The 20,967-nt window shown below is 51.3% G+C and overlaps 1 protein-coding gene across 1 annotated transcript; it reads left to right on the plus strand.

Annotated features, from left to right (window-relative positions):
- Nucleotides 1-1,702: 1,702 nt before the first annotated feature.
- On the plus strand, nucleotides 1,703-18,791 carry LOC123120646 (uncharacterized). The gene is made up of 5 exons (XM_044540644.1): nucleotides 1,703-1,793; nucleotides 1,880-1,980; nucleotides 2,050-2,263; nucleotides 2,744-2,967; nucleotides 18,138-18,791. The coding sequence occupies exons 1-5, from the start codon at nucleotides 1,703-1,705 to the stop codon at nucleotides 18,789-18,791; spliced, it is 1,284 nt and encodes a 427-aa protein (XP_044396579.1).
- Nucleotides 18,792-20,967: the final 2,176 nt, after the last annotated feature.

The following is a 20,967-nucleotide window of genomic DNA, read 5'->3' on the forward strand; positions in this document are numbered from 1 at the left end:
AGTTGTCCCTTCTTTCTACCAATGGATTCTGATTTGGAGTACATATACGAGCACTATGTTGAGTCTCCGACGGCTCATCCGACGAGGAGGAGTACTCGGATGAGACGGCGATGATGCAGGCGGTCCTTGAAGACGTGGAGCGTGCGAAGGAGCATGCCCTTAATTTCAAGGGCTCGATCAAGGGTCATCGAGTGCTCAACCGCAACAGGGTGTGCGGCCATTTGACACTGATGGCTGACTACTTTGCCTCGGATGTACTCTTCGCTACCATTTTTGCCGGTGTTTTCAGATGCGCAAGACTGTCTTCGATCGTTTGTACCATGGCATCCGATCCTATCATAACTACTTCGTCTTAAAGGACGTCATGGGAACGATCACCGTTGTTTTGTGAGGCTAACTGAAGGAAAATCTTCTCCTTGCCACTATGCTGTCAATGGACATGAGTACAACATGGGCTACTATTTGGTTGACGATATCTATCCTTAGTGGGCTACCTTTGTCAGCACCATCTCTAACCCAATTGGCCAGAAAAAGGCTCATTTTGCCCAAAGACAAGAAACAACTAGAAGTGCAGTTACAAAGAAGCGGTTGCCGATAGTGCAACAGACAAAAGCAGGGATTCATCCTTTAATTAAACTAATTAATTAATTCTAAGACCTCCCCCTAATCTATGCTTGTCTTTGTGAATATAAATCATCTTGATAAAGACTCCTCTTTTGTATGTGTTTGCCTTTGAGAATGCTCATCATCTTCATCTTGAGAAATATTCCTCCAAAAATCTCCGTGGGAAAAAATGAGGAGAATAGTACGTGATATGTTGTTAAAACTCTTTTAAACCCAGCAGGGAAAATAAGGAAAAAAATGATACATCATATAATGATTATTGTCTCTTGATAACTCATAAGGAAAAACTTTGAAGAAGAATAAAACTCGTTGAAGAGTTTAAAGGACAATAAATATGCTTTGTATACTTTCAATTAAAAGCACCGATCGGGAAAACCTTTAAAGTATGACACATGATGTTAAAAAGATACTGCCTCACTAAAAACTGTTATGAGGAACTTTGAGAGAAACTCATAAGGAAAATGAGTGGAATCTGATATGTCACTGAAAACTCCTTTAAATCCCGTAAAAAAATGAAAACTCCTTTAAAACTCAGTGAAGAAAATGATATGACATATGTGAACATTTGTATCTATGTTGTATCATTATTAAATTTAAATTATATGGTGACAACTTGTTGTATATTGACTGATTAGGCATGTGAATAAACGAAAAAAGGAAAAAAAAGGAAATTCGAACATGAAAAAAAAAGGAAAAAGAAAATGAAAAAAAATAAAAGAAAAAGGAAAACCGAAACAAAGAAAAATGAGTCTGTACCTTTTTTTGAAACTAAAATCAGTCTGTACCTTCCTAAAACCAGAAAAGGGGAACAAGTTGGGCCGGGCCAAGTGATGAAACGGGCTGTAGTACCAACGCCGCCTAATGGGCATGAACACATTTCCGACTCGATCCTAAAAAAAAAACACACATTTCCGACTCCTGTCCCGGCTTATTGATTCGATTCCCCAATCGAATCGCCGCCCCCCTCAAACCCTAGCTTAGCTTAGTTTCAAAAAAAAAACCTAGCTTAACTTCTGCCGCCGGCGACGTCGATCGCCGTTGATCATCTCACGCCTTCTTCTTCTTCCTGGGTGGCAAGATGTTGGGCGAGACCCAGCTGCCCGTGACGGCGCTGATCGGTCGGAAGCGGCGCTGGGACAAGGACGACGCCGCCGCCAGCTACGAAGAAGGTTCCCGTCTCCTTCCTCCATCCCCTTTCTCTTTTCTACCTAGTTACCTTCTTCGGTTCACCATGGATTTCTTGATTGTTGTACAGCCAGCGATGGTACCCCGAAGGAGCAAGCCCCTATGGCTATGGAGATCGCGGCCAGCCCAACAACCCGCGACGAGGAGAAGCGGGAGGACGAGGATATGGCTGTTCCGGCCTGCAAGATGGGTGAGCAACCCCTTACGGAAATTGGAAGTTCGACCGTCTCGACTGTGTAGGAGAAGGAAGTGACCGAGGAGCTTGAGATTCCAATGTGGGAGTGGGACAGCGATGATGATGATGGTGAGTTTATGCTCAAGGCAAAGGCAGAGCTCGAGGAGCTTCACATTGCCTGTGTCAAAAGCATCACCGAATTGGATCCTAAGTCGAAACTCTTGGTCCCTACCCGCTTCTGCAGCTTCAATATAGCCGGCTTCGACCTCGATAAAGAGTGTGAGTATGCTTGCAATTGTTTTATCAGCAGTCTGGGTATTGATTGATTGATTGACTGAACATGCAGAGACTGATGAGTGTGGATTTCGCTTCTGTCTCTTCCCTTGGTTAGCTCTGCCACGTGGCATTCCGTGAATCGTTAGCGCTTTTGACGGCGCTGCCCGTTGCCGTCAGGCGAAAAACACGGCCGACGGCTAAACTATGCCGACGGCTGACGCCCGGCCGTCGGCATAGGCCCCTATGCCGACGGCTATACTACGCCGACGGTCTGACAAGACTACGCTGACGTGATCTACGCCGACGGGGATATGCCGACGGCAGCCGTAGGCATAGATCTATGCCGACGGCAAAGGACCTATGCCGACGGCCCTGGGCTGTAGGCATAGTGCCCGAGTCCGGTAGTGTGTATCTATGTGAACAATAAACTAGGCATCTTTTCTTGGCTGGTTCTGACTTGTGTCTCTTGCCCTTGATTTACAGCTAAGTTTGGCCTTGGGCCGCCGCTTGATAGCAATATAACTCCTGAGTTGGAGAGGTACATGGTGACGTCAGCCGTCAACGTCATTTCCGTCAAAGTAATCGAATCTGACCGGGGTTATCCAATAAGCGTATATGGTACTGTTCTTGCAAGGGATAGGATTGACTACAGATGTATCTATCTGTTCAGACGTGGAAGGGAAGACCCCCAGATGATCAGCTCCAAGGTGTGCACTAGTCCATCCCTTTGCTTCGTTAGCTTTTACTTACTCATATATACTAATCAAATCCTAATATTTTTATCCTCTTGATAATAAATCTATTGTGTATACAAGGTGTGTATGCTGAATTTCACCATAATATTATATTATATAATCGCTGGTGCCCTAGTGAGTAGTTTCACAGGTCTGGTATCTGAGCCGAACTTTTTGGACTCAATACAAACTGAAATGCAAGCAGCTCCATACTTCAATATGGTCTGCTAAAATTTGCTAGGTTTATGCCATGTACTCTTCGGCATTTCTTCTATATGTACTTGTTTCCCTATAAGAACAGGTCCTGCTCTGCAATGTTAACTGAAAAATGTCTCTTGTCATTCTGGAAGCTTAGCGTCATACCAGATACACGAATTTCAGTAAAAATAGTTTGTGAGTTACTGAGTTAACATTTTGACTGAAAACATTGATAGCTGTTGCAGCTTACTGTCGGTTCACGTTGTAGCAATCTGAGCTTACTGTCTGTTCACGATGTAGCTATCTGAGCTTACTGTTATGTTACGATGTAGCTATCGTAGCATACTGTTCACTCATGATATAGCTATCTTAGCTTACTGTTCTGTTGTGACCTCCAAGCTATTATTTTTCAATGTAGTTCCCTAGCAACTTGATTGTTATTTTCATACACCACTATTTCATCAGATTTCTCCATTTAGTTCTGGTCACTTGTTCAAAACTTGTTGCCTTTTAACTTCATGTGAGGTTTAGTTGCTTATTTTGTACACTGTGGTCTGATTACTTGTTTAACATGCCCGGTTGTAAAAAGTGGCTCTTCTAATGCTGACATGTTTGTTCCGCGAATAAAATAAGTGTACCTTCTGTTTAACATGCAAGCCACAACACTACCGGAATCGCACCATACGCCGACGGCGAGGGCCGTCGGCATAGCCCTGATATGCCGTCGGGACATGCCTATGCCGACGGCCCCCGTCGGCAACATATCCGTCGGCGCAGCCCGGGAGGCCGTCGGCATAGGATCTATCTCGACGGTGTCCGTACATCTATGCCGACGGCCCTGGCCGTCGGCAACGTTCCCGTCTAACGGCGGCCGCCGTCAAGTGACGACCACCCGCTGCTCGCCACGTGGCTCATTTATGCCGACGGCCTAGCCGTCGGCTTAGTTTAAATCTATGCCGACGGCGAGGCCGTCGGCATAGGCTTACCCATGGAGCGCCCAGTTGCTGACACGTGGCATCTATGCCGATGGCCTGGCCGTCGGCTTAGTTTAAATCTATGCCGACGGCTAAGCCGTCGGCATAGATGCCACGCGTCAGCAACTGGGCACTCAGGCCAGCCCTATGCCGACGCCCTAGCCGTCGGCATAGTTTGTATTTGATTTTTTTTTCTTTTTTCTGTTTGTTTTCAAATCAATTCAATTCAGATATACAACACATATCAGCAGATATATATGATGGAAATAGACATATAGAACATATTTAAGTATCATCCGTCACCATCACAACAATATATGCATAAGCATCATCATAATCAGCATAAAGATAAGCATAAGCATATAAAGAAGCACGCAAGTCATCTAAAGGACCATCAAAGACCACAAGTTTATCAACCACACCACACACAAGTCATCTAAAGATACATAAGCATAAGCACACAAGTAACCAAAAGGCTTAAGCGCCAGGACGTCGAGGACCGCGGAGGTTGTCACCGCCAAGACCGCTGAAGCCCAGGTCGTCACTGCTAGCGGCAGCGGTACCGCCAAGACCGCCTCCGCCTCCATGGATCGGAGTGGTCGGGCTCCGTGACTCGGGAGTGCTGCGAAGACCACCGTTGATCCACCGGTTACCTGGATGTTGAAAAGACATATTAACGGGATATATGACTGTGTTGAAAGGCATGATATGCTTTGAGTGAATAGATTGGGGATGAACTAACCGGCGAGGGGCCAGCGTTCTGTGCCACAAACTTCTCAAAGGTCAGCAACGTTGGTTGTGCTAGAGGACCCTCTGCTGATGGCCATTGAGGACACCTGCCGGCCGCCATTTCCTGAAAAGCGTGCTGCATCTGGCGATCCCTCTGCTGATGGTATGCATGAAGGCGGTCGTGCCACGCCATGGTCTCCTGGCGTGTGTACTCCATGTAGGCCTACAGTATGACATGATGAAACTCATAAAACTACTAAATGCGGAAAATAAAGTGAGCAATGAAGATAAAAGGGAAAATACTTACAGTTGCTCCTGAAAGAAGGACAGTGACGGTGCACTGCTCATGGGCGTGCTCGTGCGCTGGCTCAGGGTCGGGTCGATCCGACGAAGCTGTGTGTAGGAGATAGTAGGAGTGATCACAGCATCGAGAACCGCCTCCCGACCGTGCTCCTTCGGCCCCATGCCCACCACCACCCTTTCGTCCAGATCCGCCGCAATGGGGTCAGGTGTGTCAGGATGTAACGCCAGATACCCATCGGAGTAGGCCTTCTTCCTATGCGCATTCTTCTTGCCGTAGTACTTGGGCTCGCCAGGCTTCGGGTCCTTCCGCGTATGGGCGATCTCCCACGCCTGCATGTGTGAGAGCGGCCGCTTCAGTTTCTCCTCCTGCACCACCAAACAGAGGTTAGTCATACATAAGAAAGTAATGGTAAATAGAAGAAGAAGAATGTTTAATGGGGTTAGTCATACATTAACTGCCTTGTGGAGATAGTGGTTTCGGTTTCCCTGAGCATGTACTCCCTCCTTCCCTCGGTTAGCCTTGTTTTTGACTCTCATAGCCGCCCAGGCTCCAGCCTCATCACACCAAAGATCCACCAATGCCGCCCAGGACTCGTCTTTTCCATAACACCAATTTGGTAACACCTACATAATGAAAGCATAATGGCATGTCAACACGAAACGATGAAATGTACCACAAGGTAATGAAAGCATAATGAAAAATCTTTTATACTTACCTTCAAGAACTCGTCCCTCTCCAAGGTAATGCCCATCCTCCGCGCGTCTTCCTTGGTCATCTTCACACCAAGATAGTCGTGATGGTATGTCGAGATGGCCACATAGCGCACCTCGTACTGCATCTGGCGGGCCTTCTTCTTGCATTGGCGCAGCACGATCTGGTCCGCTCTGGACCTGTGCTCTGGGAGAACTCGATAGAATTTCTACAATCATGCACGAAACAAGAATGAAAGAAGCCATGAGTTAAATCATTCATGAAACTGGAATGGACTTGTGCTTCTAAAGAGAACTCACCCAGAAAGTGGTGATCACGGCCTTGGCATGGGTCCCATGGTCCGCGTGGAGGGCCGCTTCCCAGTGCTCCCAGCTCGTGGCCAAGACCCGATGGTTCGGGTGCCTGACTGGATCCGGACAGTACAACCCCGGCCAGTGTAACTTCAGCAAGACGGTGATGAGGCCGTTGGGAATACGGACCCCTTTAGAATATATCCAGTTGCTGCAAAAGAATGAACTATTAGCATGTGACAAGCAAAATAAATAACAACCGGAATGAGCATGTGACAAGCAAAATAATGAAATTATTATAAAGTGGCACTTACTCTTTCCCCGTAGTCTACTGAATTTTGACCGGGGGTGTACACTCCGGTATTTATAGTTTTGGGATCAGGCCGGATGTTAGGGTGCTCCTCTGTATGGAAGCGATACCCATTCACATCATACTTTTACATGTCATGACGGCAGGGTCAAAACCCATGGAAACCCATCTCAATTCATCATCCATAGATATGTTCGGATCTTTTCCCTACAAGTATAATTGAAATTGTTGCGTGCATTAGTTAACTAATAAATGTTGAACTAGGTATTTAATAGGGGAGTGTGGAAAATTACTTTCTCCATGAACCAAGCAACAAAATTTTTACGTCCAGGGTTTCCATGACGGAGAAGAGTAAGTGCCTCCGCCTCAGTAGGAGGATTCATTCCCGTCCATTCCTCTTGAACGAAATCACTAAAAAAAAGAAAAGCGGTGTTAGACCGGGACTAAGTGAACATAAAACATGATGATGTGGAAGACATAAAGGAATGGTGTAGTGGTATTACCTCATCCACACTTCCTCAACTTCCCTGATGTTGTGCAAGATATAGAACATGAGGTCCTCCCACTCTTGTCGTGGCATGTTATAAGGTTTCGAGGCCCCAGCCCTCCCACCTTGCGCGTTGAATAGATGGAGCCTGGGTTGATACTTCGGCTCTTCTATGTTGTATCGAGGCACCTTGTTATGCAGATGGGGAACGTGGTCTGGATAGTATGATGTCCTGAGGTCTGACACCTCCTCTAGGATAACTGCCTCAGCTATGGAAGCATCAATCTTAGCTTTGTTTCCACATTTCTGTCGGAGATGCTTGTTCTGTCTCTCAGGGCCGTACTGCCAGCGATTCTGCACAGGCCCCCCCCCCAACAATACCTCGTTCGCGAGGTGCAGAATGAGATGTGTCATCGGTGTAAAGAAGCCTGGCGGAAAGATCTTCTCTAGCTTGACTATCAACTCCGGTGCCTTCTTATGCAATTTTTCAATCACGTCTTTACTTACTTCTTTAGCACAGAGCGTGCGGAAGAAATGGCTTAGCTCGGCAAGCACTCGCCAGACATGCTCGGGGACATAACCTCAAACCATCACCGACATTATCCGCTCAATCCATACATGGTAGTCATGACTCTTCAGGCCGGTCACTTTGCCCGTTGAAAGATTGACTCCCTTACTTATATTCGATGCATAACCATCGGTGAACTTCAAAATGTGTTTCAGCCAGATAAGTACTTCCTTTTTTTCTGGCTGTTTAAGGACAAAGTCAGCATCTGGCTTGAACCAGTTTTTTCGACCGCCTGTGGGAGGCTTCATGTTCAGACGTGGTCTATCACAAATTCTCTGTTGATCGGCTCTAGCTTTAACGTTATCCTTCGTCTTATCAGGAATATTGAGGATCGTGTGGAAAAGGGACTCTGCCACATTCTTTTCGGTGTGCATCACATTGATATTGTAAGGAAGTTTGAGGTCCTTGAAATAGGGAAGCTGCGAGAAGGGGGTAATGTGAGTCCAGTTGTGCGTCTCACCATATCCCTCGAAGCCTTTGGCTTTGGCTTTGCCTTTGCCTTCGACTTTAAGCTGCAGAGCTTTTAGCTGAGCAAGAACATCTGCCCCCGAAAATGTTGGAATCTCGGTTACTTCATGAACAACCCGGCCTTTCGTGAAGTTCTTCTTGTCTTCCCTGTCTGGATGGTCTGGAGGGAGGAACTGTCGATGCAGGTCAAAGGCTACATACTTGCCACCCTTACTCAGCCAAATCATTCGCAGAGCCTGCATGCACACTGGGCATGGCATCTTCCCACTTGTACACCATCCGCAGAATAAGCATAGCCGGGAAATTCATGCATGCAATAGTGCAACCAAACTTTCATCAAGAAATTTCTCTGCAGATCCCGGTCGTATGTCAACGTCGGAAAGTACCAAGAATGGTGGAAAGCATCCACCAGCGGCTGCATAAACACACCCAATTGCTTCCCCGGATAATCAGGCCCCGGAATGATGAGCGACAAGAACATGGTCTTGCGTTGCATTAGGGCACCGGGAGGAAGATTGAGCGGAATTACAAACAGGGGCCAGCAGCTGTATGGATTGGACGACATACCATATGGATTCAACCCATCACCTGATATGGCTATTCTGACATTCCCAGCCTCGGCTGCTTCCTCGGGGTATTCTTCATCGAACGACTTCCATGCTTCCCCTTCCGATGGATGTACGATTTTTTTTGGATTGTACCTTATACCTTCCTTGTGCCACTTCATCATTTTGGCAGACTCCTTCGTGATGAAAAGGCGCTGCAGTATTTTTATAAAATCAAGATACCGAAGAACCTTAACGGGGATGGTTAGCTGCTTTTTCTCACCATCCTCACCGACCACCTCAATGTACCGAGACGAATCGCACTGCCTACAGTACTTGTCATCCGCATACTCGTGCCTAAACAAAAGGCAATTCTTCGGGCAAACATCTATTTTCTCATAATCCATAGAGAGTGCCTTCATGATTTTCGTTGTATCGTACATGCTTTTCGGCAGTTCATGACCCTCAGGGAGGCTGTTAGCCCATACTCCCAAGAATGCTTCGAAGCATTTCTGGCTACAGCCGTACTCAGCCTTGACTGCAATCAGTTGCGAGATGGCATCCAGCTGAGATATTTTCGCACCCGCATAAAGAGGTTTCTTCGACGAGGCCAAGACCTCCAAGAAGGCCTTTGCGGTTGCCTCCGGCTCCTCCGGTTCATTCTCTGAAGGTGTCGCATTCGCCGTTTCTGCAACAATGACATCATCTAGCATGTCCCTGACCCCGTCGTCCTCATATCCATCGATGCGTTGTCGCATCACCTCCTCTCTACCACGGTCCTGCTCGGCTATGTTTATCGGCGGCCTGTCAAAGTTTGGCATATATCCGTGCGTGCGAAGGTGCTCAGTCATGTCCATCTGATTTCTACGGTGACGTCTGGCACATCTCGCACAGGGGCATGGTGGGATAATTCTCATTGGACGACGGAATATCTCCTTCAAATACACATCGGTTTTCGCGATCCACTATGATGTTACTCGATTCCGACGGATAAAACCACTGTACATCCACTGATTATCTGCCATCCTCTGCTTTTTTGCAAGCTACACAACATAATTAAGGATTCACTTAAATTAATCACATCAAATTTTCAGTTTCTACCGCGTTGAATCCACCTACATCTCTAATAGGTAAAGATGGGTCCTAATCCCACCCGAGGATGTGTAGATTGGTTATGTTCTCCATGTTCTACCCTGTTCCGAGACAGGATTTCGGAAGCACCTCCCCGTTGTTCTCCAGATACACGTCTCGGCAAATGGCCGAGAGAATGTGCTCCGGAGAACAATGGGGAGGCGCCGCCGAAATCCTGTCTCGGAACAGGGTAGAACATGGAGAACATAACCAATCTACACATCCTCGGGCTGTCCGTGGAAAACGCTGGACAATCCGAAAGAGCTGCGGTGATAAATATGCAATTGAATGCATATTTATCGATGCAACCCTTTCGGACGGGAGACCTAGGTTACGCCAGGTGACTTGAGAATGAAATCTAGTGATATGAAAAAAGGGAGGAGATGGACTTATAGCTCACCCTCGGCTGTAGAGGAAGTAGTCGAACAGCAGAGGGGTGCTCAGGGGGACCAACGCGTCGAACAACGGTCACTCCGATGAAATGCGACACCACAAAGCCTGCAAATTCCATCGCGACAAAAAATTAGAACAACACAACTAATAGAACATCACAATATCATCATCATCGTCTAACAATCGTCGAATCATAAAAAAACATCATCATCATCCAAAAATTATCGAAGCATAGAAAAACATCAGCATCTATCATCAACATCATCATCTACCATCTGTCATCTATCATCATCATCATCTCAAAATCATCGAAGCATAAAAAATCATCATTATCACTTCTCATCTAACAATCATCATCATCATCATCATCATCTCAAAACAATCCGTATGAACAAGTTATCTATCTAACTACCATCTATGTGTCTAACTATCACATTTAGCCCTCTTATCCTCTGCAAAATCATGAAAAAAACAAAAAAAAATGTTCTTGGGAGGGAAGGGGACCGGACCTAACGGAGAGGAGGTCGAGGCGGCAGCTGCTCCGGGGAGGGAGCGCGGCGACTCCGGGCAGGAGGCCCTCGCCTCACCACCGAGCGGCGGCGGTGTTGGGTGGGGATGAGGTCGACTCGGGGCGGGGTGGCGGCGTTGGGCGGGGACGAGGTCGGGGCGGGGCGGCGGCCAGGTGCCGGCGGTGGCGCCGTCCGTGAGGGGGGCCACACCCCGGAGACGTGTGCCGCCTCTTCGGACATGCCACGACACCACCCTGCATGTATATATGAGGGTCCGGTGCGACGCTCCGGTGGCATTGCTATCCCCCCAGGGCCCCCGTCCCGCCTAACCATGTAGCGTTAGACCACGAGATCTAGCCCTTTGACTTTACACGGACGGGCTTTGACCAGTGGAACTCTCCACCCGGTTGTGTTAGGTCAGCCCATAGGAACACTTTGGAGCAACATCCGGGCCAGACCCACAGCAAGATCCCCTTCGTGTAGACCCTACGCGTCCGTTTATCCCCTCCAGGTGCCGGCGGCGCCGCCGTCCGTGAGGGGGGCACACCCCAGAGACGCGTGTCGCCTCTTCGGACATGGCACCACACCACCCTGCATGTATATATGAGGGCCCGGTGCGACGCTCCGGTGGCATTGCTATCCCCCCAGGGCCCCCGTCCCGCCTAACGATGTAGCGTTAGACCACGGGATCTAGCCCTTTGACTTTACACGGACGGGCTTTGACCAGTGGAACTCTCCACCCGGTTGTGTTAGGTCAGCCCATAGGAACACTTTGGAGCAACATCCGGGCCAGACCCACAGCAAGATCCCCTCCGTGTAGACCCGACGCGTCCGTTTCCCCCCTCCAGGTGTCGGCGGCGCTGCTATTCGTGAGGGAGGGCACACCGCGGAGATGCGCGCCGCCTCTTTGGACATGGCACCACACCACCCCGCATGTATGAGGGCCCGGTGCAACGCTCCGGTGGTATTGCTATCCCCCCAGGGCCCCCGTCCCGCCTCTTCAGACATGGCACCACACCGCCCCGCATGTATGAGGGCCCGGTTAGACGGGACGGTGTACCTGGGGGGTAGCAATGCTGCTAGGTGTTGCTTTGGGCCCTCCTACGGTTGTGGAAGCGTGTGGCTGGCGCAGGCACCCGCCACGCAGCTCCGGGGTGTGCCCCCCTCACCGGCGTCGCTGTGGGGCACGGCGGCAGCAACGTCCGTGAGGGGGGCAATCGATATACCATCGGGGTATGTTTTTTGTTAGATAAGGCACATTTATGTTGTGAAAAAAAACAGGAAAAAGTAAATAATATAAATATAAAAAATAGAGGTATGCCGACGGTCGGCATACCTGCGCACACGACCACGGATCGATGACGTGGCAAAGGGCGGGGATCGATGACGTGGCAACATCCATGGGCCAGGCCTATGCCGACGGCCAGGCCGTCGGCATAGATTTGCCACCCCACGGACCGGCGAGCGACGCGGATCGATGATGTGGCGGGCGACGCGGATCGATGACGTGGGGGCTATGCCGACGGCCGCCGTTAGCCCGTCGGCGTAGACTAACGCCGTCAAAAGGCCGTTTCCGCCCGGGTAGCCGGGCCCACGTTCTATGCCGACGGGCTTACCTATGCCGATGGCCGTCGTAGGCATATTTCTCGCGACGCCGACGGGTGAGCTTTGCCGACGGGGGCCGTCGGCATAGATGGATATACGCCGACGACTTTTCTATGCCGACGGCTTGGGCTGGGCCGTCGGGATAGGCTAATCTATGCCCACGGTGGCCGTCGGCATAGGTTCGGCCGTCGGCATCGCCAGTTATTCTGGTAGTGCAAATGCATGGCTATTGGTAGCAATTTATATCATAGGTGATGGATGCTCCCCAGGCTAGTTATACAAGATAATTTTGAAAATTGGTTTGAGTTTATGTGACTAGTCAGTTTGGTTTGGTTAGCATGTCCAGCTACACAGCTTGCTCTACTTACTACGCAGAGACATATTTTGACATTTCCTAAATTACTGTGCGCACCCCCTCTGGCGGCGGATGCGGCGGTCATCTCGGCGGCGCCTGGCCTGCTTTCGGTCCCCATCTTGGAGGCGGAACTCCCCCATCTCTTCGAGGGGGAGTGGGACTGGCAAGTGACGGCGATCGGCGAGAACCTTTTCTCCGTCGTCTTCCCCAACAAGGCCTTGCTGCGGATGGCGACCTGCAGCGGCAAGCTGTTTCTGTCCCTCAACAACATCTTGGCGGAAATAAAGGAATCCCTCCCGGAGGTGCCCAAGGCCGAGATCATGCCAGATGTCTGGGTCAAGCTGTGGGGTGTGCCGCCCAAGCACCGCCGCGAGGATCATCTCTTGGCAGGGACTATGATGATTGGGCGCCCCATGGAGGTGGACAAGGCGTCGCTGATTGGGCTCGGTCCGGTGCGGATGCGGTTCGCTTGTCGCTCCCCGGCTAAGCTCCGTGGGTACGTCCAATTGTGGTTCAACAGTGAGGGCTTCACAATTCGGATGGAGGCCGAGGCGGACGGTCTGCAGGGTGCTGCGCCCCCTCCCCCTCCACCAACTAGCGTGGACAAGGGCCCAGATGGCAAGGATCAGGAGCGGGACACGAGCATGGGTGATGACTCGATCGATACCGCGACTTGGGACAAGCTGGGGATCAAGGACAAGGAGCCCGAGAATGGACCTTCCGCCGGGGAGGCGGCAAAGGACCAGGAGGAGCGTCAAGGTGTTGTGGGCAGCAATGAAACGGGCTTCGATCAATACGGCTCCAACCTGTCGCTCGGCATCGACATCGACAAGGGCGTCTCTGCTTCCTGTGTCTCGGAGGGGCGCTCGTTGCTCGTCTCCCCTGCGGCTGCGGGGATGGGTGGGGCACGCGTGGTGGTGCGATCTCCTCCGCCAGCGCTTGGTCAAGGTGGCGGTGGGATTCGGTCCCACAAGAAGACGGCGGGACGCAAGGCAACCCCGGTGGCGCCGGTGAGTCCTCCATCCGTTCGTGCGGGCACGCCTGCCTCGCTTCGGCCGGTGGTGATGGCGCTGGCCTCCCCTGGGGGCTCGGCTGGCGGGTCTTCGATGGCCGTCCCCCCTCCTTCCTCTGACGCGATGCGCGCGGAGGTGTCCAAGACGGCGCCCATCTCCAAGGCCAAGCACTCCAAGGCGGTGGTGGTGGCCCCGGTGTCGCAAGAGAGGGCCAGCTCGCGCCCAAAAGGCGCCAAGGGCAATCTTCCTGCGATGCAACGCGCTCAACTCCTGGTGGCTCAAAAGAACATGGAAATCGAAGGTAATCCCCTGCCTCGTTTTACAATCTTCGACGATTATTCTGATGCGCGTCTAGGGGGTATCTTAGAAGATAGTGGTGTTGATATGTCCGATGTGGGTGAGTCTCGTGAACTTTTGTCGCTCATTCACTCGAAGGAAATCGCACAGGCCGCGCTCGCTCAGGCAGCGGCGGCACGCGCTGTGCCGGCAGCAGACGAAGTAGGGGCTTCTCTGTTGGCCATTGCGCGGCCCGACCAGGAGGACACAGCAGCAGGGGCTGCGCAGTCCCCCTCAACCTGTCGTCCTGTTAAGACACGGCGTGTGGCCAAAGTGGTTACCGCTCGCGGTATCCGCCTCCGCAATCGTGTTATCTAATGCGTTTTATTTTCTGGAACATTCGCGGCTTCGGCCACGCTGGGAGGCGGACCCAGTTGAAAGAATTCATGCATGAGGAGGGGATCGACGTAGTTGGCTTGCAGGAAACCATCAAGACAGATTTTTCCCATTGGGACCTGCTAGCCGTCGATCCGCTCGAGCGCTTTGCGTGGCACTGGGTGCCTGCGGTGGGTCACTCGGGGGGCCTGCTACTTGGCATCAACCAAGTTTGCTGCGAGGTGGTGGCGTGGGATGCCGGTAGATTCTTCCTATCGGCACACGTTCGTCAGCGCGCGACTCTAAACGAGTGGGAGGTCATTGTGGTGTATGGCCCGGCCGACCACTCGCACTCGCAAGAGTTTTTGGGTGAACTACAGGCAAAGGTTGCGGCCCTGAGCGTGCGTAACCTACCAGTGCTGGTGGGTGGCGATTTTAACTTAATCCGCTCGGGAGCGGATAAGAACAATGGTATCATTAACTGGACAAGGGTGTCCCTGTTTAATAACGTGATAGCTTCTATGGCCCTTAGGGAAGTGGCCCGCGTGGGCGCACGCTACACTTGGACCAACAAACAGTTAACACCGGTGCGGTCTGTGCTGGATCGGGTTTTCATGTCCGCCGAGTGGGAAATGCTTTTCCCCATGTGCTCACTCCATGCGGAAACAAGGATTGGTTCGGATCACATTCCCTTAATCCTGTCCTCAGGGGAGGACAAGTTAAAGCGTAGCCCTCGTTTCTATTTTGAAACGGCGTGGTTTGAGGTCCCGGATTTTGAGCAAATTTTCCTCTCCAAATGGGAGACATGCGTAGCTCGGATCAGACAACCGCGCGGGCCAATGGAATTTTGGATTGCCGCAGGGGCGGGAATGCGTGCGGCCCTCAAAGGCTGGGAGGCCAACCAAGCCGAGAGGATAAGCAGCTTCGAGTGCGTCTGACCGCGGACCTCGCCCGTATGGACGCGGTTGCGGATACGCAGAGCTTCTCGGAACTTGAATGGGCCCAGCGCTATGCGGTTGAAGCACAAGTTGAGTCCCTCCTAAGGGCCGAGGAGGAGTACTGGCGTAGACGCGGGGGCATTAAGTGGACGCTCAAGGGTGACGCGAACACTAAGTACTTCCACGCGTACGCTAACGGTAGACGCCGTAAGTGCGCCATCCTGTGTCTGCAATCCGAGCCTTTGCGCCAACAGGACATCGTTCGTCACATTTACGACTTCTATATCCAGCTGATGGGCTCCAGGGAGGAGTCGCGTGCCCGGCTGAGGGCGGACGTTTGGGACCCTGCGCTGCGGGTCACGGACATGGAGAATGAGGGCCTGGGGCTGGCCTTCCTCCCCCAGGAGATTGATGCTGCGGCTCTTGGGATGAAATCGGACACTGCTCCGGGTCCGGATGGGTGGCCGGTGGCGATGTTCAAACGCTTTTGGCAAGTGCTTAAAGGGCCAATTTCGATGTCTGCAATGGGTTCATGCGCGGTACTGTAGATATCTCTCGCCTAAACTTTGGGGTTCTATCTTTGATCCCCAAAGTACAGGGAGCGGACCGTATTAGTTTATTTCGTCCGATCGCGCTCATTAATGTCCCTTTTAAAATTTGCGCTAAGGCTTGTTCCACTCGTTTGTCTCCGATAGCTCAACGAATTATTAGTAGGAACCAATCGGCCTTCATTCGTGGTCGAAACATTCTGGAGGGGCCGTTGGCCCTTCAGGAGATCATTCACTCGCTTAAACGCTCTCGACAACCTGCCGTTCTTTTGAAATTAGACTTGGAGAAGGCGTACGATAGAGTGAACAGGGAGTTTCTCCGACAAGTCCTTCTGGACAGAGGATTTTCGTCGGTCTGGGTTCACCGCATGATGCAATTGGTCTCGGGGGGCCAAACGGTGATTGCGGTGAATGGAGAAGTAGGGAACTTCTTCCGCAACAAGCGTGGGCTGCGTCAAAGGGACCCGGCTTCGCCGTTGCTTTTTAACTTTGTGGCAGACGCCCTGGGCGCCATGCTAGACAAAGCTCGGACTGCGGGCCATATCAGGGGAGTGGTTGGTAATCTGAGCCCGGGAGGCGTGTCACACCTTCAGTACGCTGATGACACCCTTCTCCTCTTCGAGCCGGACCTTCAAAGCATCACAACAATAAAGGCCATTCTGCTTTGTTTCGAGCTCATGTTCGGGCTAAAAATAAATTTTCACAAATGTGAAGTGGTGTCCATAGGGATGGATGCGGCCAAAAGCGTGCGGGTAGCCAATTTGCTTAACTGCAAATTGGGAAAACTGCCTTTCACCTACCTCGGCCTCCTGATCGCTGAGAAAAAATGCTCGATTGCCGATTGGGAACCTCTCAGCACTAAGGTGGCGGGCAGGGTTTGCCCATGGAGAGGTCGGTTTATGTCTTCTGGGGCTAGACTCATCCTAACTAATTCCAGCCTATCGTCCCTGCCCATGTTTGCCATGGGCCTGTTCCTGCTGGCTGACGGGGTCCACACCAAAATGGACACCCCGCGGGCCCATTTCTTTTGGGAAGGAGCGGGACCAAAGCGTAAATATCACATGGTTAAATGGCAGGCCGTGTGTAGACCTAAAGCCCAGGGGGGCCTCGGGATCATCAACTCTAAGTTGATGAATATTGCACTTATGTGCAAGTGGATTTGGAAGCTGTCTCAGGGAGAGACTGGCCTCTGGATGGATCTCCTGCGTGCCAAATACTTTCCGGAGGGGAATTTCTTCGAGGCAGCGGCACATGGATCGCCGTTCTGGAACTCCATCCAATCCCTAAAACCGTTCTTCGCCAGGGGTGCGAGGTTTTCGGTAAATAACGGACGCTCCACGCGTTTCTGGCTCGACACTTGGATAGGCCAACAACCTCTTTGGTCGGAATTCCGCCAACTATACTCCATCGTTGTCCAGCCCAACCAATTGGTTGCTTCGGCTCTTTGCTCCTCCCCGCCCCTTATCCACTTTAGACGGGAGCTCTCGGGGCCAGAGCGGGAGGATTGGGACCGCCTTCGGGCTATGATTGCCGACGTTCGCTTGTCGAACAGCGCGGAGACGGTGTCCTGGAGACTTTCGGGCTCAGGCAAATTTACTGTCAAGTCCCTTTACAGTGAGTTATCCCGGGGCCATGTCCCTATGGCTGCTGCGGGGCTTTGGAAGGCTCGAATTCCTCTCAAGATCAAGATGTTCCTCTGGCAACTTTGTCAAGACCGCCTTCCTACTTCCATCAATATTGCCAAACGCAATGGCCCGGCCGCTGGGCCTTGTGCGTTGTGTGGCGTTCCGGAAGACGCTGACCATGTGTTCTTCCGTTGCTCCTTGGCGCGCTTTGCCTGGAGCGCGGTCCGGGAGGCCGCGGGGGTGGATTGGGATCCACACTCCCGCCCAGAGCTAGTGTCGTCTTTGTCCTCAGTCCAGGGTTCTTCGCGTCGTGTTATGTGGACAAATGCGGCGGCCATGTTGTGGGCTTTGTGGCACATTCGTAACAAGTTTACTATTGAGGGTGTGTTCCCCTCTCACCCTGCTGACGTAATCTACAAATGCATCTTGTTCTTGCAGCAATGGGCCCCGCTGGGAAGGCAACAGGACTCTGATCTACATCTTCTCGCTCTAGCTCGCCTGCGTTCTGTCTACTCCACGTCGCGAGCCCCGGCGCCTCCTTCCGCTGTCTCATAGGGATGGGTGCCCCTTTTGGAAGTATTTCCTCCGAGCCTGCGTGCTCTTAAGTTGGTTGGACATGCCATGTAATGCTCCTTTCGTTTTGTTTCGGGTATGTCTAAGACTCCGAGAGACTAGGTCTCCTTTTGTTCGTTTGGTTGTTTGGTTGTGCACGCTGCCTGAGTTGAGGGCTTTATTAATTTAAAGCCGGACGTCCCTGACGTCTACGTTCTAAAAAAAAAATTACTGTGCAGGATGATATGCTAACATTGACAGGTCCACAACGGGCATTAGTTCCGCCGGATAATATTTACTTTGAGTTCAATATGAGGGTGAAGGGTGATGCCAGCGACGAAGATTTTAGCAAAGGTGTAATACAGCTCCATGTCGTCCCCTATGACCCTGAACCAATCACAAGGGTGCTTAGTAGTTGGCTGAGCAGAGTGGAGTTGGTGCTCGCACCTGTTGATGGTCCAGTGGCAGCTAGCCTTGAAGTCAAGATTTTGAAAGGAGCACCACCTTTGATTGACAAAATATGTGCTGGGACTAGTGAAGACCCTGAGACTCAGATGATTGTGTATGATAGTAGAGAGATGAAGAGCGGTTCCTCTGTTGTGTTAAGTCGTAACTTGGTAGCTGTCCCTGACCCGGATGATGAAGAAGATGAAATTATTGCCCATGTTCGCTTCCTTGATGATGGCGATGATGTCGATGACGAGGATGCAGGCACCTTGGTCAGCGTAGCATACCCTGCTGAAGAGCAAGTCTGCAGTCACGGCGCCTGGGAGCTGCAAGTGAACGTTGCCTGGACTGCCATCCTGTGCAAGCCGAGGGCAAAATATATCATGAGAAGAGGGAGGAGTACGCCCAGGGCTTTTACTTGCCCTCAGTATGAGCCTCTCTTCTGATTATTGGTCTCTAGTAGCTTGTTCAGAATTTCTGTCCCCGTCCCTATTACATGTAAGAAGAATGCACGACATCAGTCCTGAGTCTGGGTTCCATATAGGAGGCATCCACAGCTGTGTCCCTCGACTAGGGCACAACTCTGAGATTGTCGAGGCCGCCGGCGAGCCAGCCCCGAGCCATTGCCAGGCAAGCTCACATGACGCTTTGTCCGTGGTCACCAGCGCCCATCCACGCACTGATGAAACGCTAACACGACCACTACCACCGAGCACCATGAAACGCTAACACGACCACTACCACTGAGCACCATACCCATGAGTAGAGCACGAGCACATCTCGGGCCAAGCCTGACCTCTCCTACCTGAAGCACAAGCTTCGGTCCGCCCCGGGCCCTGACCTGGCCCGCCCGAGCACAAACCCTAGCTTTGAACCTGTCGTCGGCATACATCCAAGAGAAAGAGGTCGCCACCGGCACCCCTTGCCGCTTGAAGAACCACAACAGCCACGTCGCTGCAACACATCAAGGCACGCCTCGCTTCCCTGCCCCAACCAAGACCCCAGCAGCACGGCATGGCAGAGCCACCCTGCCTGCGAAGACCGAGCCGAGGCAGCCAGCCAAGGCCACCTAGGCATGCGCCACCTGTCGGCCACGACGGTCGCTGTGGCCAGGTGCACACCACCTGGCGTGTTGTCCTCGGCCCGCACCGTGAGCAGCCACCGCCGCTCAGGTCTGGCTCGCCGCCGCAGTCGCCACCGCATGCCCCACCACCAATAGCGCCGCCTAAAGCCTGGCAGAAGCACCGGCGCCCACCATGGCGACAAAGGGGCCGCGCCGCGCCAACCCCGACCACCATGGGAACGAGAAGGCCCCGCCACTGCCGGCTCCGTTGGGCTTTGCCCGGGCGAGCCTCGGGGCGGCGGCGGGAGATGTGGGATAAGGTGGGAAGAGGGCTGGCTGCGGCGGATTTGCCCCCTCCCCCTCCCTCCCGCGTGGAGGGAGAAAGGGGACCTTCAATGTTGTTTTCTCATAAAAAAAACTTGCGAAGAAAAACAGCAGGTGCACCCGTACCAAAAGCAGCACATATTGTTTTAGCTCTAAATCTTAAAACTGCCATGAAATCTGCAACTTAAATACGTTTCAGCTAGAACACTACTTGCAATTTATTTATTTATACTATAAATGACGCCAGGCTACCTGCCATTCTGTGGCAACCGCATGTGCCAAGCCTGTTGGACTGCACGATTCTTTTACTATCGCTCTGTTTTGACCGCTGGCGCTTGGTCAGGCGTTAGTTCATTTTTACATTCATAGCTGCTTCAAGAGTGGATGACGCCGATAGAACTAGTGGTTTCATTTCGAGTTTGCGTACGTGAGAAGTTTTACCGGAGTGGGGTAGATGGAAACGTGGGGTGAATTTCGCGTGCGTTAGCAGTGAAACCCTACAACCAATCCCCACGCACCTCGAGCCCCACATCCAACTCCTCCTTCCCTGCTCTCCACTCCTGAGCGCAGGGAGAATTCAGGTGCTCCCGCACCTCACGTTATACACTGATACGAGAGTTTGTGATCTGTCAGACCAAAGATCCAACGGTTAGTGTTTCAGCCTATGGACCTGCACAAAATTACGGGACTTCTCGGGTTTTTTTTTTGCAAGTTTGCACAAGCTCTTCCTGTGACCACTGGATCTTTGATCCGACGGACCATGAGCTCTCGTATCACCGTATCACGGGAGGTGCGGGAGAGCACAAGAAATTCTCCCTGGCTACATCGTCGTACTCTTCCTCCTAAACCCACTGTTGTCAACTAATAAGGTACACGTGCATTGCACGCATGAGATTTGGCAACCAAATTATGAATAAATACCACTTTATAGCTTGTAAGCTTTGAGTCATATATGCATGATGTAGATGTTCGTTTAATCCTTATAGTTCATCTCATTCAAAATCAATTAGTTTTTATAAAAAAGCTAATCCATTTTAAGATTCATGGAATTGTGCGTCGTAAAGCATAAAGTAAAAAAGAAATAATGGCAATTCATGTAGAAAAAAAATTGAGCAATTATGATACGGAAGATTCAAGAACAAAGGAGAAGTGCTTGTGTTTTAAGGTTTGTGCATTATGCTTAATTTCAACCATGGAGTCTTCTAGATCGTAAATGTGGCAAAATCTGATGAAAT

The sequence above is a fragment of the Triticum aestivum genome, chromosome 5D (genome assembly GCF_018294505.1).
Source record: "Triticum aestivum cultivar Chinese Spring chromosome 5D, IWGSC CS RefSeq v2.1, whole genome shotgun sequence".
Lineage (NCBI taxonomy): Eukaryota > Viridiplantae > Streptophyta > Magnoliopsida > Poales > Poaceae > Triticum > Triticum aestivum.

Bases quoted from the DNA above. Each gene is read 5' to 3' on its own strand.
- LOC123120646 (XM_044540644.1), top strand. From the start codon at position 1,703: ATGTTGGGCGAGACCCAGCTGCCCGTGACGGCGCTGATCGGTCGGAAG. The intron at 2,264-2,743 runs GTGAGTATGCTT...CTTGATTTACAG, and splicing joins CTTCGACCTCGATAAAGAGT to CTAAGTTTGGCCTTGGGCCG. The intron at 2,968-18,137 runs GTGTGCACTAGT...ATTACTGTGCAG, and splicing joins CCCAGATGATCAGCTCCAAG to GATGATATGCTAACATTGAC.